Source organism: Hemiscyllium ocellatum, chromosome 1, assembly GCF_020745735.1.
Source record: "Hemiscyllium ocellatum isolate sHemOce1 chromosome 1, sHemOce1.pat.X.cur, whole genome shotgun sequence".
In the NCBI taxonomy this organism is placed as follows: Eukaryota; Metazoa; Chordata; class Chondrichthyes; order Orectolobiformes; family Hemiscylliidae; genus Hemiscyllium; species Hemiscyllium ocellatum.
In genome coordinates, this window is record NC_083401.1 from 45,465,769 (window position 1) to 45,484,708 (window position 18,940).

An 18,940-nucleotide genomic window follows, 5' to 3' on the forward strand; every position below is an offset into this window, starting at 1 on the left:
GGACGGTGGTGGTGGGTTGTTTTTCAGACGGCAGACCTGTAACCAGCTGTGCGCCACTAGGGTCAGTACTAGGCCCAAGATGCTTAGTTACATATGAAATAATCTGGATGTGAATATAGGAGGTATGGTTAGTAACTTTGCAAATGACACCAAAATATGTGACGTAGTGGACAATGACGAAAATTATCTCAGAGTACAATGGAACCTCGATTAGATGGGCCAACAGACTAAGGAATGACAGATGCCGGAGTTTAATTTAAATAAACGTGAGGTGCTGCACTGGTACGGCAAACTAGGGCAGACTTTTATGGTAAATGGTAAAGCCCTAGGGAGTGTTGCCGAACAAGGGGTGCAGGCGCATAGTCCCTTGAAAATGGAGTCGCAGGTAGATAGGATGGCAAAGATGGCATTTTTCATGTCTGTGTTCGCTCATCATAAAGAATGATCAGTGAGTACAGAAGTTGGAATGTCATGTTGTAACTGTACTGGACATTAGAGAGATCACTTTTGGAATACTGCATACGGTTTTGGTAGCCCTTCTATAGGAAAAAAGTTGTTAAACTTGAGGGTTCAGAAAAGATTTACAAGGATGCTGCTGAGACTGGAAGGTTTGAGCTGCAGGTAGAAGCTGAAAAGGCTGGTGCTTTTTTCCTGGAGCGCTAGAGACTGAGGGGTGACCTTATAGAGGTTTATAAAATCATCAGGGTCATGGATAGGGTGAATAAGCCCAGGTCTTTTTCCCAGGGTAGGGGAGTCCAAACTAGACGACGTAGCTTTAAGGGGAGAGTGGAAAGATTTAAGAAGTACCGGGGGGGTAACCTTTTCACACAGAGTGATGTGTGTATAGAATGAGCTGTCAGAGGGAGTGGAGAAGGCTGTTTCAATTATATTTAAAAGACAGCTGGATGAGAACATGAATAGGAATGGTTGATAGGGATATGGGCCAAATGCTGGTAGATCAGACTCTGTTCTGTTGGGATGTCTGGTTGGCGCAGGTGAGTTGGACTGAAGGATCTGTATAACTACGACTCTATAAAATGTGCAATTCATTGATTACACAACAGTTCAGAGTTTTGTTTGGCTTTTACTTGTGGAGAGGACATTCATGGTAGGAGGATGTTCAATACAGATGTGTCACAATAATATCAGGAATGAGAAGCTGTAATAATAACAAAATTGAAATAGTGTTACTCTTTCCACTGGAGAACAGTGAGAAAATACAGATCTTAAAAAAAAACATTATGATAAGAGTAATAGGAAAAGATGTTTGACTCCTTTGACTGAACAACAACATACGAATTTGGAGTAGACATAGGTATTTAGCCCCTCAAGTTTGCCCTATCATTTAATATAACTTCAGTTTATCGGAGTTTGGCCTCAACCTACTTTCCTGGTTACAATTATGAAGTTACCTGCAAGTAAAACATTTTGTCTACACTCACAAATTATGGATGACCAGCTGTGAAAGTAACTTTTAGCCCTGTGCACCTACAGACCATGCAACCTAGTCACCTTAAAACATATTTTAACAAACTTTCAAAAAACTTTCAATCCTTCATTTCCATGAACCATGAATGCAATTTTTTACTAGATTACCTTAATGATGCCCAAGTGACTCAGCCTTGCTTAATCTACATATTCTTTGAGTCAGAAAATGACTTGGTGTCTGATTTTGAAGAACAATGAAAAGAATGAGATTAATTCCAAGTTGTTTTGATACAAAATTACTTTTTCTCTGCACAATCTCAAAATATTTGGAAATTAGTCAGAAACTTCCAGAAACATAACTCATACTGAAGCAGAACCAAAGGACTGCAAAATCTTCAGAAAACCAAAATTGCACATAGTACTCCAGAAAGTCTCATTGCACAGTTCAAACAAGATTTCACTACTTTTATATTCCATCCTCCTTCCATTAAAAACCAATATTCCATCCATATACAAAGAACAGTCTGCTTTTCTATTCTTTCTGTTGAAATAGGCAATCAGACATTTTCCCACATTATACTCTAACTGCATAAGTTTTGCTTGTGCATTTAACCTATCTAAATCTCTCTACAGACTCTTTGTATCCTGCACACAATTTGCTCTCGGCCCTACTTTTGCACCATTGAAAAACTTTGTAATAGATCTCTTCATCGAAGTCACTGATGTAGGTCATAAATAGTTGAGGTTCCAGCACTAATCTTTGGGACACTCCACTACTTACAGTTTGCCAGTCTGATAAAGATCCAACTATACTGGCTCTCTTGTTTCTTCTTACTTCATAATCTGCTCATACTAACATATCTCCTCCAAAACCAAAGTGCTCCTCTCCTATCTGGTCGTGTTTTATGTGGCTTCTTAGTGAATACCTTTTGGAAATCCAAGGGAACAGGCACTGATTATCCTTTATCTGCTGTTTCCTCAAAGGAGTCTAAATAATTATCCAAACATAAATTCCCCTTCACAATATCCTATTAATTCTGTTTGGCATTATGATTTTTTTTAAACGATTTGCAAGAATGTTCTTTGTAAAGAATTCTGGCATTTTCACAATGACAGATGTTATACTAACTGGCTTATAGTTGCCTGTTTGCTGCTGCTCTCCTTCCTTGATATGTGTGGGTTTACAATCTACTGGGATCTTTTCAGAATGAAGAGTAATTCATTTCAGAATTTTAGAAATTTCAGAATTTGGAAGATTACAAACAATGTATTCACTACTCTCTGTAACTATTTCTTTTAAGACCCTGGGGATACAGGCAATTTGGGTACAGCGAGCTTCTCAGTCTTTAGGTTCATTAGTTTCTCTGGGGGGAAGATATAAAAGAGACCTAAGGGGCAACTCTTTCACGCAGAGGGTGGTACGTGTATGGAATGAGCTGCCAGAGGAAGTGGTGGAGGCTGGTACAATTGCAACATTTCACAGGCATTTGAATGGGTATATGAATAGGAAGGGTTTGGAGGGATATGGTCTGGGTGCTGGCAGATGTGACTAGATTGGGTTGGGATATCTGGTCGGCATGGACGAGTTGGACCAAAAGGTCTGTTTCCATGCTGTACATCTCTATGACTCTGTCTTGTTATAAATATTGTGTGCATTTAAACAAGTAACTTTTTTTTCTTACTGCCTTCCCCTAGCTGTATGTCCCTGAACACAACCAAATTTTAAGAACATAGCCTTAGAGGTGAGACTACTTATTGGAACTCAGTGTCCAGATAAGCTTCCCGTGCTCTGATACATTGTGCTGTGGCTGCTCTGTTCACCAGAATCCACATGCTCCAGCTGCATTGCCATCTTTGTGTTTTATTTTATTAATTTGATCTTGAATTTAGAAAGTTCAGTCAACAATTAATCATAGTTATAGTAGTGAAGTACGTAACGGGTACCAGTTAAAACCTCAGTTTAGAAAAAAAACTAAAATTCAATCATTGTCTGTTCTCCACCTAATAAATGCTGCCATTCCCCATATCCCTCAATTCTTCAAGATAGTAAAAATCACTCTACCCCAGCCATAAATATATTCAACTGCAGTGCATCTGCAACCTTCTGCAGGCAGAGAATTTCAAAGTTTCACAACTCTGAGTGAAGAAATTTCTTCCCAATTAAGTCCAAAATGAGTAGCCCCTTATCCTGGAATTTTGTCCTCTTGCGCCTTGACCTGCTGAAGGGTTCCAGTATTTTCTGCTCTGTAACCAAATGTTCCAATTTTGATGAAAGTCCCCATAAAGACAAATTGTTCACAAGAAATTCACTTGTTTTCTACTATACTTTGTTGTTTTAATTGCAAATCCCTCCTACTCATTCTGAACCAACTGACCTTTGCTATGATATCAGTCCACAGAGACCAGAACCCTCCACTGCCTCAAGAAGTGGTCAATTGACATGTGTGAACCTTGTCAATGGAGAATAATAATGCAGTTTCATGACTACGGATATAGCCCTCCCCCTGTGTTTGGGTCTCACCCAACATCAACACATTTGCACTTACATTTGAGGTTTCTAGATGGAAAAACAATGATTTTTGATAATTTTTTTCCATTTGTTACATTGGGGCAAGTACTCTAGTCATGGCATTGTAATGGTTGACTTGCTTTAGATCAACAAATTTAGTGTAATGTGTTTATATTTTGCAAAATGTGCTGTTCTCTGCAGCTGACCTTCATACTAGGTAATAGATTAAAACGGAACAAGCAAAGAATAACAAGCTTTTCAGCTGAAAGGCCTGATGAAGCTTTACCAGGTCCTTAAAATGTTTTTTTGTTTAAAAAGGCAGACATATCCTGTGACAATTTGCAGAATTCTATCAAACATGGCCCATTCCTATATTCCCTTTATTTTTTCCCTTGACTAAAACATTGACCACAATGGCATAGATTAAGTTGACAGTCACGGAAGATGAAAATGTGTTGCTGGAAAAGCGCAGCAGGAATGCATTCCTGAAGAAGGGCTCATGCCCGAATCATCGATTCTCCTGCTCCTTGGATGCTGCCTGACCTGCTGAGCTTTTCCAGCAACACATTTTCAGCTCCGATCTCCAGCATCTGCAGTCCTCACTTTCTCCTAGTCACGGAAGATGTCCAACTATATTTCATTAAAGAGCTTTTGTTAAGTTTGTCTACTTAAAAAAAGAGCAGGGATTACTGTAACGGGTAGAATGAGTATTGATCAAGTAACTTCCAGGTTCAGGTGCAAGACAATTTATATCATGCAGATTGACAAGAGTTAAATGACACAGTTATAAAAGTTTGAGGGTAAAGGTCAATGCTTATGAATGATCACCATTTCTCAGGATGTTTGTATTGTAGGGGAAAATCTGCACCTGACAAATAAAACTCTCTTTTCATCTTCTTGCATCATCAGTACGAATGATATATTGAAGAGTTGTCATGTCATTCCAAGTTATAGTCCAACAGGTTTATTTGGAAGCACTAGCTTTTGGAGTGCCGCTCCTTCATCACAACCACGTGATGAAGGAGCAGCGCTCCAAAAGCTAGTGCTTCCAAATAAATATGTTGGACTATAACCTGGCGTTGAGTGATTTTTAACTTTGTCCACCTCAGTCCAACACTGGCACCTTCAAGTCATGTCATTCCAGTTTCCAGCATCATAACTCCAGCAGAAACACAATATCTGATTCAAAAATGCTTCTCTCTTATTGACTTGGTATGGAGAGTGCTGCAACATGTCAGCTCCACACATTTAGACCATACAAGGGGTTATAACTATATTCACCACACAGTGGCGCCTTTCTTCTCGCTGGCTACTAAAGTGGCTGAACAGTGTTTGATAAGTAATGCAAGCAGTGCTCCTCTAAGCTATGTTAGGCACTCAATTAAATCTTCTTCCGCAAATGACTAGTAACATTTTCCTCATTTCTAAGATGCTTTCAATTTCTCAAGGCAGCTCAAAATGGTTTAACAACCATCAAAGTATCTTTGAAGTGACGTCAGTGTTGTCATGTAGAAAGTCTGCAAGAGATGTCGTGTTTAAGAGATGCAGTAAAGATTAGAGCAAACAGAGTCAGGGATTACAAAGTGGACTTTTGTCTGATTACAACACATGAAATACAGAAGGAATTATGAGACATTTCTCATACTGGCAGAGGGTTTGAATTGGTCTCTTGCGGCAATTCATGCCAAGACCATGATAATCACTATATCGTGTACATATATACATCAGTAGTGCTTAGTTGGTAGCATATTCACTTCTGAATCAAAAGGTCCAGGATTCAAGTCTCACTCCAGTACACCTTGGTGCAATACTGAGGGCAGAGTCATCTTTTGGCTAAGAATTCAACTGAGGGACCCTCTGCTTGGTTGGAAATAAAAGGTCCCATAGTAATATCTGAAAGAACAGCAGGTAAGTTATCCCCAGTATTCTGACAAATATTTACTTCTCAAGCAACATCACAAAAAAATATTTTGTGATTATCACGTTGTTATTTGCAGAGGTTTTGCTGAATGTGAAATTAAATGCTGTTTTACCTATATCACAACAATGATGACACTTCAACAAAAGTATTTCACTGGTTGTGAAGGACTCAGAGACATTGGTGATTGTATAAAGGTCTATATAAATGGAAGTGTTTTTGAATACGTAAATTACGTCAGAATCAAGAATTAGAGGCATGGTGCTAACATTTGCAGATGTTATCTAATTGTGTGTGTGTGTGTGTATATATATATATATATATATATATTTGTACATACATACTATTCATCATTTTTATATATATATTTAATATTTATACATAAAGGATACCGCTTATTCCTGTATAGAATCCTCAAAATGTACAGCATAGAAACAGACCCTTCCATCCAATTTATCCATGCCAACCAGACATCCTAAATTAATCTACTCCCATTTTCCAGCATTTGGCCCATATCCCTCTAAGCACTTCCCAGTCATAAACCTACCCAGATGTCTTTTAAATGTTGTAATTGTACCAGCCTCCACCACTTCTTCTGGCAGTTCATTCCATCCATGAGCTACTATCTGCATGAAAAAGTTACCCCTTAGATCCATTTTAAATCTTCCCCTCACATCTTAAATGTCCTCCTTGAAAAGAAAAACTCATTGGGGTAAAGGGAGGAAATCCTGGCACACAAATCATTAATAAACGTGTAGAGGCTTATATGGAGTATAAACAAGAGTGCAAACCAGTTCGGCTGAAGGGGCCTGTTTCTATGTTGCACGTTCTATGTCAAAATAAATATCAAGTAGAGATCATTTTTCCCTTCAATTTTGTCACAATATAAGTGTGTCAATGTTGAACAGCCTTTTCTGAAACCAGGTCACACTAAAATCTACTAATAAAATTGTGAGATCAAAGATGGCAGTTTGTTTTTGTATTCATGTTCTAGTCCTCAAATTTTGTTCAAATATCCAGAGCTGCTGACTTGCTCGTTTACTGGTACTGTGGTTGTTCACATGGTTTTTTGCATCCCATCTTAGAGACTCACAGCTGAGTTAACTGTCCTCATCCGTCAATTACATGCACACTTGTTCAGGAGCACAAACTAAAATTACTTAAAATAATATTAATGACTATGGCATTAAAATGCTGCTGCAGTATCTCACAGAATATATTGAATCTATTCCTGCAGCTATACGCAGTTGTTTGGGTACGAAGTGTCATAAAAGATCTGGATTTCTGAAGAACATCCACTCATTCAACAGAAAATTAAATTGGAAACACAAGGTTTCACCTCAAAGTTAAACCATAGTTTCAACAAACTCAATCCTTAGACTGTAGCTCTGGCTTGTTTCTCTCCAAACCCACATAAAACATTAGCCCACTGAATACAGGGTAAATAAAGACCCTGGGAAGAATTGCTGGGAATGATTTCAGAGTTGTCAGTCATGCATTATCAAAGTATATCTGTGGCATTTAGAAATCAATGTGAGACATTCTGCAATATACAATATGCATGGACATTTTTTAAAATCATAAAAATAAAATACATTTAGGCAGGATATGGTAGAACTATTGACAAGTTATATTTTTATTCTATCGCGCACTTTCTAATTTTACTGCCCAGTAGATCGATAAATCACAAGGTGAGTCTCAAATACATTTATTCAAACACAAATTATCGCTCAATGATGAGCAGCCGCGTGTAGCCTTTCAGAAATCTTTTAAAGATTTGCTCGATTTCCATTTCAGGTGGAAAGCTATACTGGATATTCTCCCACTAGTTGGAAGGTAGCCATTTAACTCTCAATTTTCAGTCACAACTCTTTCCTCTTTAACTGTCTTCTTGTTTCCTCTGCTAATTGCACCGGGCCGTGGTATGGTGTAGTTCTATATGGCTTTCAGTATCTAACACAGTAAACACTTGTTAGCATGGACAATGATTGTGTGTAATCACCTCATCAAAGGATTACCACATCTTGACCTAGCAAACATATTTCTTTGCCCTCCTCCCTTAAGAACTGGAGAGTGATCAAGAGGAGACCTTGTTACTCATTTTCTCCTTCTCTAGCCAAGGATCACTGAGACCGAGTGTTCTATCCTAAAATGTTGTCACAGCTGAGATCAAGTAAATCAATTGATCAGAAATCATTGCTCAATTCTTCAGGACTGTGGGGGGCTTGGAGAGTCGGGTTTACATGCAAAGAACACCAACAGCCTTCACTACATCTGGTCTTCACTGGATCCTGCAGCCAGAATTGGAGTTTCAATTGTAGCCTCCACCCATTTGTGAGGCCAAGCCATTTGTCGAAGGTTGAGGAAGGAAACAAACAAGTTAAAACCTCACTGCTGCAGCAAACAAAAATGAAGGCACTACTCTCTGATTCTACTGGAATTAATTTTAACAGGACTTACCTTTGAACGCATTCCTCTTCTCATGGCAGTCAAATGGAGCTGGAAAAAAGTAAAAGAAAGATTTGTTCAACTACATTTCACTTCAATGTAATAACTAGAAGCAGAAGCAAAACATGAAGAAAATTAATAATGTCACAAGGACATATAATGAGCAGGATAATGATTGTGGATGTATATTGACAGGAATTCTGAATTCATAACCCTCATGCTAATGTAAACTCACCTAACAATGGATGAAAATAGCAAAACTTAATGTGAAAACTAGCAGTAAAATATTTTTCTCCTCTATAGCTTTGTGGGTATCAGAAACAAGTCACAACAGCACTCCTTCTGTGTCTTCCAAACCTTGGCACATCTTTCGTAAACATAACCTCTAACATCATTTATGATTTTTTTAATACAAAACAGAGGGCAAAAACTGGTAAGCACCAGTTGAAAGAGGATGATCAAGAGAGGAGTTAATCAGGAAGGGAGAAATCAGGAAAGAGTAGTCAAAGGAAAGGCAAATCAGGCAAGGGTCAATGGAAGAGAAAAGTACAGGTTGCAAAGATAAGGAGTGGAGTGGGTCAATGAGAGGATCTAAGATTAAGGAGGAGTGGGGAAGTAAAAAGGAGAAAGGCTAAATTTGGGGTGGTGTTATTGGATGACAAGAATAAAGTGTTCACATAAGCTGGGAACAGGAACAGAAACAGAGTGTTAAGGGAAATAATTCATAAACCAAGTCCAACTAGAGGTTCTTAATCCAAAGGTGGGCGATAGGAAAGACTACAAGTGAGACAATGAGAAGAGGCAACTAATCGGGGCAGCAGAGGAAGATCACAATTAGTGGAGAAAAAGATGGGGAGTTTGAATGGTTTTCTCAGGACTGTTCAGTCACCTGAAATCAGACCACTGACATATTTTAAACACAGCTGACAACTCTATATCAATGAAGCATGAGGCCATTTATTTGCATATGCAAAGTTAGCTCAGAATATTGGAGAAGTAGGTGCCTGTTCCACAGTTTAAAAATGCATGTTACTCTATCAAAATGTCATCACTAGTGTGCAATCCTTTGTGTTCTAAGTGGAGCAACTAAGTGATCTGGAAACCACTTTCAGGAACATTACATGTTATAGGTGAAAGTGAGGACTGCAGATGCTGAAGATCAGAGTCAAGATTAGAGTGGTGCTGGAAAAGCACAGCAGGTGATGAAGGGCTTTTGCCCAAAGTGTCAATTTTCCTGCTTCTCGGATGCTGTCTGACCTGCTGTGCTTTTCCAGCACCAATCTAATCTTGACAATATTAGATGTTATGCCTGGCCTTAAATGGATTGAAAATGGAGGTCCCCAAGTTGAAGTCAAGTCAGTGAATCTACTTGAAATCCCTCTTCTCCTCATGAAAATTGTTGATTTTTTTTCTGGACAGTCATAAGATTTGGCAGTTGGAACTTTGTTGGGTTTACAGTAGACGTCTATCAGTATTTTGTTTCAGACAGAGATTGTAGTCAGCAATTTTACTGTCAGTTCAATTTTGCATAAAGCAAACCCAAATTTAAAAGGAACCTACGAAATGGCGGCCAGAATGAAAATTCTTGTGAAGATTGAGAGGCAATTCTCAAGATAATTTTCAGCCATCAGCAAAGAGGTCTCCCAAAGGAATAGATACAATTGATTTCACAGAAGTTGAAAGTCTAAAACAAAAAGCAAATATGTTTTGCGCACCCCATGAGTACACATAACCCAAATACAACAACTCCTGTTTTCACATCATGGAAATAGTGGAGATCAAAAGTAGGACACAGAAAAAAACAGTTTAATCCCACCTTTAAATATGTATACATTTTCTTTGAAAAAAAGGCACGCCTAATGTTTGACTTTTCTCTACATTTAAATTCTCTTCCAGCCTCCTCTCGTCCCCCTCTGAAGATCTTATGAGCAGTGGAAGAAAAGTGAAATTAGCAATCCCCATCAGTAATAATTATTAAAAAATCAGATACCACTAACAATCAAACAAAGAAACAAAGTGAGAAAGGAGAATGAGTAATGTGAAATTGACCTCCATTACCAGCCATATTTCATCTTTAATTACAAAAGTAAAAATATCAAGAAACACATCGATAAGCAAATACAATAGTCAGAAATGGTGCCGAGTTATCTGCCAACAATTTAACTCTGTGAGCACATAATATCCTTAGTAGTTTACAAACATTCGCATAGTCACATAGAATCTTTTAAGACAAAGCAGAACAATTAGATAATGATCTGTAGTGTGTGGAAGCTTTTAAATCATGAACCTTGAATTAACATGGCAAAAGATGCATTTTATCAGCTTTTACTTTAAATTATTCTTCCCCAGTATTGTGAACTCCTTACCTGCCTCGTTTCCTTCTCTTGCTGCAATATTTTAAAGCCTAAGCTTTGTGTCACTTGAAAAATGTTTGATTTTACTGCATCTTCTGTCCTACCCCTTTTGACCTTGAAAATGTCCTTGTAGGCACTTCAACTTTGTTTCTCAATAAGAGTTTTGCTTTAATCACGCTAATTTGTAAAAAGAAATCAAGTTTTCCTCAGTGCAGTAATGCTGTTGGCCGTCTGCAACAGCTTAATATCTCAAAGTACCGACAAGCTAAACGTTAAATCCACATCAAACTGTAAACTTCCTTCTACTTCACTGTGAAACAGGCGTGCAGTTTATATTATAAATCACGGTGTCATTACAAACAAATCACAACCAGGCATGGTGCATACTTAAAAAGTCTTCTCACTTCCCTTTTATGAAAATGTTAGCTTTTGGGGAAGTTACAATTTTACTGAAATAGTCTGAAAAACTGCCATGATAAATTAACTCCTGTGATACTCTATCACAGAATTTTATTTAACAGCATTACAAAGTAGAGTTACTCTTGTGGTTGGAACCCTTCTTTATCTGACATCTTCTTGTTATGCAGTCTACTAAAAAGGCTACTAAATTACTGGATTATTGCTGTTAGCTTTTCACCAATGTAAACTGCATTGTGTAATGGAAGAGCAATGTAACAGAAGCATACTTGTGATTCCAGCCACTCCAGGCAGTAATTTCATGTAACTTGCTTTTTACTCCCGATGTTATAAGAATTTAGAAACAGAAGTTACCCATTCAGCCCCTCAAACCTGTTGTCACTCAGCTAGCCTCAAATCCATTTACTCCATATTTTGACAGTCTTGCCTAATAAAAGGCTATGGATTTTTAAAAAAAATATCAGTTTTTATCCAGCATTCACTCTTTTTGGGGACAGAGGAGCAAACTGTGCAGAGCAATCGAAGTGTTAAAGCTCTTGGTCTGTATTTCCACATCAGAGGAAACAGCTTCCTTGCATTAATGCTTTTGAACTCATTTTACCATTTTTAACACTTTTAACACAATGGAATAAAAACCCATTTTTGTGAATTCATTCCTAATAATTTCACCCTTTAAGCGACAGAATCAACTGGGTGAATTTGCACTGTACCTCACAAAGGAATTAATATATTGATTCTATAATTTGTTCTTTAAAAATTTCTTCATTCAAGAGTGGTCAGCCTATGGAATTCACTGCCACAGAAAGCATTTGATGCCAAAACATTGAACATTTTCAAGAAAGAATTTGATAGAGTTCTTAGAGCTAAAAAGGGTCAGAAATTGTGGAGAGATATTAGGAACAGGTTATTAAGATGAATGATTATACTGAATGGCAGAATAGGCTTGAAGGGTTAAATTACCAACTCCCATATTTATATTACTATGTTTGTAACTGTGGACTAGGTTTCGATGATTAATTTTCATGGAAATGTAGATCAATCCTCCACATATGCAAGATGTTTACAATTAAGAAATTCCCAGAACCAAAGGAGATTGTATAGTGACCCCATACTAGAATCTGACTACCAAAACTATACTTACTTTGCAAAATTCAAATATTACATGTAGGCTCATTGACTGGGCTAGTATTTAGTGTGTATTCCCAGTAGATGTCCTTGAGAATTTGATAGCAAGCCACCTTCTTGAATCACCTTTGTCCATTTGGTATGGGTACACCCAGAATCCTGTCTGGACTTTGAATCAGGAACGATGGAGGGGAACGTGCAGGTGGTGGTGTTCCCATGTATCTGCTGCCCTTCTCCTTCTAGATTGTAGTGGTCATGGGTTTGGAAGGTGCTGTATAAGGATCCTTGGTGGACTTTCTGTAGTGCATCTTGTAAATTGTACACACTGTTCCTACTGAGGGTCAGTGGTGAGGGAGTGGTTGCAGTCCAATCAAGCAGGCTGCTTTGTCCAGGATGGTGTCTAGCTTCTGGAGTCTGACTCACTTAGCCTGACAATATCCCTGCATCCATCCACACTACTTACTGTGCCATAAAACTTTGTCTCACTTGCAAACTCTCTGCGCTCTCCATCATGTATATTAATAACTGGACTAAAAGATACAAGATCCCTGTTTTATTCTGCTCTTAAATCCCAAGAAGATACCATCACTTCAGCTCCTTTAGTTTATAAATTTAGCTTTGCACTATCATTAGTCTACTGGGAAAGTGTAGATTTTAATGCTATCAGCAGAGGTTTGAGTGTTTGCAAAACAGCACTGTACAATCAATTATAAATTCACCTTTCATACATACAGCTCTTTAAGTAAAGGAGATTAAAATGTTTTGAGGAGGCAGAAAACCTTGTATTATCCTCTGTTTTAAAATTACTCTGGAAAATTCAAATATGGTAACTGTTCAAAACCGTAATCTGATTGATTGTAGAGATGTAATTCAAAAACAATCACGGTTAGTATATCTACGCATACATATCTCTATGTAAACATTGACAATATGATAGCAGTTGCAGAGCTGTCAACACTTGGGGGGGGGGGGGGGGGGGGGGGGGGGGGGGGGGGGGGGGATTAAGATCTCCAGTTTATAAAGCCTACTAAACATATAAAGAAGCTGCTTTTGTTTTCATGAAAGACATATTTTGCCAAAGAGGTCATAAGGATTTTTTGCTTAATAAGTTAGATATCATCATCCCTTAACAAATTGACAATATTGGTCTTAGATTTCTGCAGTCTAGATTGTTTAGGCACGTCAGTACGAGAACAAGTTACGTTTAGGGTTTTTAATTATTAAGCCAAAGACTTCATCTGAAGAAAAATAATGAATGCACTTTTAGTTACCAAAATTGAAAATAAAAGGATGAGACCACAGAAAACAAATAGCAAATATGGCATGTAAAATGAATTGTTTTCTACAATAACAAACACACAGACTTCCTCAAATAAAGCCCAGAAAGTAATCCAATCTTGATGTCTAATTCACAGATATTCATATTTATGATGTGGACTGAGCCCAAGTTGAGATAGTTTCTGTTTTTCTTTCCTTTATCTGCTTTACATTATGTAAAACAATCCTGAACATTTCCAGGGTGTAATAGGAAAAGTCTGGTGCTTATAATTCCCCAGAACAGACAACTTCTTGGAATTTTAGCACACAAAAATTTGCTGGGGTACAGATCATATGCACAAGTTTTTAAAATCTAAACCTTAACTCTGAACCACCCACATGCAAGGTGTCTAGAAATGAAGAAGGTGCTGACAAACAATCCATTCCTAGGAGGTGGAGGTGGCAATTTAAACCAGTTAATGAAGCTGGCAGTGTTGGATTTGACCTGCTGAGCAGACTGCATTGTAGTCAGACTGTTTTCCCAGGGCTCAGAAACCCTAGCAGCTGAAGTGAGGGGAGACCAGCTTTGATGCACAAGTTAGGTCCCCTTGCTGTGAACAGATGCAGCACCGTACTTCCCCTGGTCATCCAAGCTCCCCTTACCACCACTGTCTGCCTACATAACCTTTCCCCGCAACTGCTCAGGCCAGGTAGCTGACGAGAGCTGCCCAACACAAAGGCCTGACAACAATAAGACACCATCAGAGGCTTAATAGTACAACAGTGCCTCAAAAGGCCTTTCAAAGCAGAAGGTGAGTGTTATCCAGATGTGATAGTTGGAAACGATGCACCAATCCTGCCTAAACTAAAGCTCAAGGTTACACAACACCAGCTTATAGTCCAACAGGTTTATTCAGTGAAGTCCACCTGATGAAGGAGCAGCACTCCGAAAACTTGAGATTTCAAATAAACCTGTTGGACTAAAACCTGGTGTTGTGTAACTTCTGAATTTGTTCACCCAGTCCAACAATGGCACCTCCACATCATGAACTAAAGCTCACCATATCGTATTCATATTCTCAGAAAGGTTTCAGTCTTCAAAATAGCACTCAAGCATTTATTAGGAATAGTATCTACAGAAGGGAAGGAAGAACACCAAATCGAACAAGAGAAGACATTAATTTAACAAAAAAATCCAAAGTTTGAATTGGGACATCAAATCAAATTGTTAACAAGCTTCTATCTTGACATCCCATTACATCTTGAATCTTTAACATGAAATTGATAATAAAACAGCTCCTTCTTTAGTCAGAGTGGATGGAAAACTGCTGAAAGGCAAACTGGTCTGCATATCCTCTCTCTCAGTCATTGGCCAGAAGTCTAAACACCAGTTTATTTGCACGAACCACCTGCAGCAGGCAGGATATTGTCAGCAATCTGCTCCCCAAAACCAATGACCCTTGCCTTGACCTCCAGAAACAGGATATACAGAAACAAGCTGCTGCAGGAACTGAAAGCCTTAGAGCAAGGGTCAGAGGCACGGCTGACTCACACACAGCACAAGCTATCTATCCTCAACACTCACGCTTACATTCCAAAGACGTTTCCGACACAAAGGAATGGCAATAAATTTTCAGTTTGCCAGTTTTTAATGCCAAGTAAATCTGAAAGATCTAAATTTGTGATTTTTGTAGCTTCTCCACAAATAAAATCATACATGAACTCAAAAGTTTCTTTAAATGCTTGCACTCACAACTTCATTCAATTTCTTAAGGGTACCATTTAAAATCAAAATAAAAACGCAGTAGGATCACGTAAAACAGAGAAGCTGGTCTTTCAGCCCAACATGTTTGTACCTGTTCTTTGAGATTCAGAGTTATTCCATTGGTCCTACTGCTCTGCTTGCACTTCATTGCTCTGTACATTTTCCTTTTTGAAACATTTATCTAATTTCCTCTTGTAAGAAAATTAATTTGCTTCTTCCATGTTTTCAAACAGCACATTTCAAATTATTATAACTCTCTTTTCATTTACCCCTAAATATTTTTCCAACAATCTTAAATCTCTGGCTTCTCATTTATGACCGTAGTACAATAGAGACAAAAAAAACCTGCAGATGCTGGAATTTAAGGTAGACAAGCAGGGGGCTGGAAGAACACAGCAAGCCAGGCAGCATCCGGAGGTGGAGAAGTCGACGTTTCAGGTACAACCCTTCTTTAGGGCTTGGAGTGGGGTAGGGGAGCTACAAATAAAAAGGGTGGGGGGGGGGGCGGTTGGGGAGGGTTACATGTGGGGAGGACGACGGAGTGGTGAGATAGGGATAGGTGAACACAGGTAGAGGATACAGCCTGGTTGGTCAATGGGATGGATGAACCTGTTTGACAGCTGGAAGGAAGGGTCAGTAGGAGGAATGAAAAGAAATCAGGGAATGGGTTATTTAAAAGGTGGAGAACTCAATGTTGAGTCCTCCAGGCTGTAGGCTGCCCAGGCGGAGGATAAGGTGTTGCTCCTCCAATCTGGGGTCCAATTCACTGTGGCAATGGAGGACGTCGAGGATGGACATACTGGAGAGAGTGGGAAGGGGAATTAAAATGGATGGTGACCAGGGAGGTCAGGCTGACTCATGGGCCCGGCTGAGATGCTTAGTTTACGTTTGGTCTCACCGATGTAGAGAAGATCACAATCAGGAGCAACTCCTCCATTCCCTGCTCCACTGCTCTAAACACCTCCCCTTCCAAACATATTAAAGGCAAGGTTCCTCTTGTCCTCACTTCCCACTCCACTAGTCTTCGCATCCAATACATCATCAAACACTTCCGCCAATTCCAACTAGGTCCCAACACCAAGAACATTTTCCCCTCCCCACCTTTTGCAGGGACCATTCCCTTCGACAGTCCTTGGTTAGCGCTACTCTCCCCATCAACCCCGTTGAAGCCCCAGGTACCTTCCCCTGTAACCAAAAAAGATACAAAATCTGTCAGCACACCAGCCCCCTCACCTCCATCCAGGGCACCAAACAGTCCTTCTAGGTGAAACAGCGATTCACCTGCCTTTCCCCCAACCTAGTTTACTGTACCCAGTGCTCGCGATGTGATCTTCTCTACATCGGTGACACTAACCCATAAACTAAGGGAACATTTCACCAAGCATCTCAGCTGGGCCCGTAAGAGCCAGCCTGACCTCCTGGCAACTGCTCATTTCAATTCCCCTTCCCACTCCCTTTCCAACATATATCCATCCTCTGCAAACTCCGCTGCCACAGTGAATTGGACCCCAAATTGGAAGAACAACACCTCATCATCTGTCTAGACAGCCTACAGCCTGAAGGATTCAACGCTGAGTTCTCCAGTTTTAAATAATCTTCACATCCATTCCCTGACTCCCTTTCCAGGCCTTCCCCTCCCTTCCATTCCACCTATCAATGCTTAATTCCAGCTAACAACCAAATTCATTCCTCCCATCGACCAATTAGATCATAACCACCACCTTTATTCACCTACTACTACCTCACCAATCTCCCCCTCTGCCCACTCAGAATCCTTCCAACTCCTCTCTTCATCTGCTCCAGCTCCATTCCTGAAGAAGGGTTATACCCGAAATGTCAACTTCTCCACCTGCTGAGTTGCCAAACTTGCTGTGTTCTTCCAGCCACCTCCTTGTCAACTTATTGCAGTGGAAGTAGCTTCTCCCTATTTACGTTATTAAAATAGTTCATTATTTGCAATACACTAAGAAATCTTTCTATAACTTCTCTCTTAAGTAGTGACAGAAAGAACCAGCTTCTCTGGTCTGTCAACAAAGCTGGGCATAACTCAAGTAAGTCTTCTCTGCTTTCTCTCTAAGGCCTTGGTGTCCATCATAATGTATGGCACCTAGAATCATATAATCATAGCTATGCTTAACTAAAGATTTACTTCCTTACTTCATTCCATTTGATTCTTTTCATAAAGCCAACAACTCTAACAGCCTTATCAACCTGTCCTACCATCTTCAAAGATGTGCATGTGCAAACTCCCAATTCTTTCCAGTTCCACACCCCCTTTATAACTGTAAAACTTAGTTTATATTGCTCACCATCTGCCCTTTACAAAATGCATCACATCACAATATAGAAAATGTTATTTTTTTGAACAAGAGTAGATCCAAAAATATTAACTCCCAATACATTTCATCATGCTAAAAACATTCAGAATTTCTTTTGCATTCGAGAAAAAATTGAAGAGAATAAAGTTGCAACTTAATTTTTGTTCTCTCTCCAAATCACATACTAGCAAGTAAAGTACTCAGCTACAAAGGCTGGCTGTTGTGGAAGATTCAGCTGAGGAATGAAAAGGAAAATCAACAAATCTGAACAGAATGTTTAACCCCCTTCTGGTCAGATGTATTTGTGCAGTTTTCAGATCAGCCCATCAGTATCAGAAACCACTTCACTATGATTGTTGGTGGAAGCTCTAATTAGATCTATTAATTTGGCAAAGTTGAAAGATAAAACAAAAATCTCCCTTCCTTTTAAGTGTTTAATCTCTTTCTATTTACACTAAAAGACAATAATTTGTTGATTTTAGTACAAAAAAAAGCACATCGCAAACAACTATAAAGACAAGAAATGAGCTAACTTCTGCTCCATACCACAATTTGAGGAGCATCAACTTCACATCTCTTTTTAGCATTATTTAATGCTCCTCCTTTTTGTGAGGAGTGAGATAGTCATAGGACTAGATTTAATGCAGCTTTTGTGATAGGTGACATGACAGCCAGGCCCACTTAAGCCCAAGAGAAGCAAAGTAAAACTTCTCTGCTGAAGTTTGACAGAAAAAGGTGCCCCATGTGGGATTCCTAGGTGCAGGATGACAATGAAGTTGACTAATGAGCTAAAAATGACACCTATGATGCAATTTAAAGATGGCTCAGATAATTAATTAGTTATTGCTGGTCTTTCCAGTATCAATTAAAAGGTTCCTCAGAAAATACCATTGGCTCCTCTCCTGGAAGGCACGCCTGATCAAGGTTCTGGGATTATGAGGTGTTTTTATTTGGCAGAGGGTTGAAACTGATAGCCACCCCTTTGCTCCTACTCTAGCCCTTCCAGATAATACCCATGATACCCATCCTGCCATCCCTCAACTTTAGTTCTGGGGAAGACACAACACTGGCATGACTTTCTTCAGGAACTGATGCAAGGTTCTTGGATTGGTAGGTAAAAACCTAGTTGGAGATTATTCAATCCGTTGAACTGATCCTGGCTTTTGATGGAACAATTCAATGTGCTCCATTTCCCCACAGCTCCACAAATTTATTTCCTTGAAGTATTCATCGGATTTCCTTTGAAGTTATCAATTGTCTGGATAGAGAGGGATTGTCTTAGGACAACAGGTTGAGTAGGTTGTGCCTGCACTCATTAGAGTTTAGAAGTAGGAGAAACAATCCAATTATAACATGCAAGATTTTTAGGGGGCATGACAGGGGAGATGTAGAAAGGTTGCT

General features: G+C 39.1%; 1 protein-coding gene across 8 annotated transcripts in view; it reads right to left on the bottom strand.

Annotated features, from left to right (window-relative positions):
* Positions 1-18,940, bottom strand: part of tcf4 (transcription factor 4) — a 606,468-nt gene that overhangs the window by 275,390 nt on the left and 312,138 nt on the right. For 7 of the 8 annotated variants that reach the window (XM_060851162.1, XM_060851233.1, XM_060851285.1 and 4 more), the window contains one exon: positions 8,316-8,354. In XM_060851162.1, coding sequence (XP_060707145.1) covers positions 8,316-8,354 — 39 coding nt within the window. Of the gene's footprint in view, positions 1-8,315; positions 8,355-10,669; positions 10,872-18,940 lie in introns of those variants that run through there. The other variant, XM_060851423.1, reaches the window with a different exon arrangement.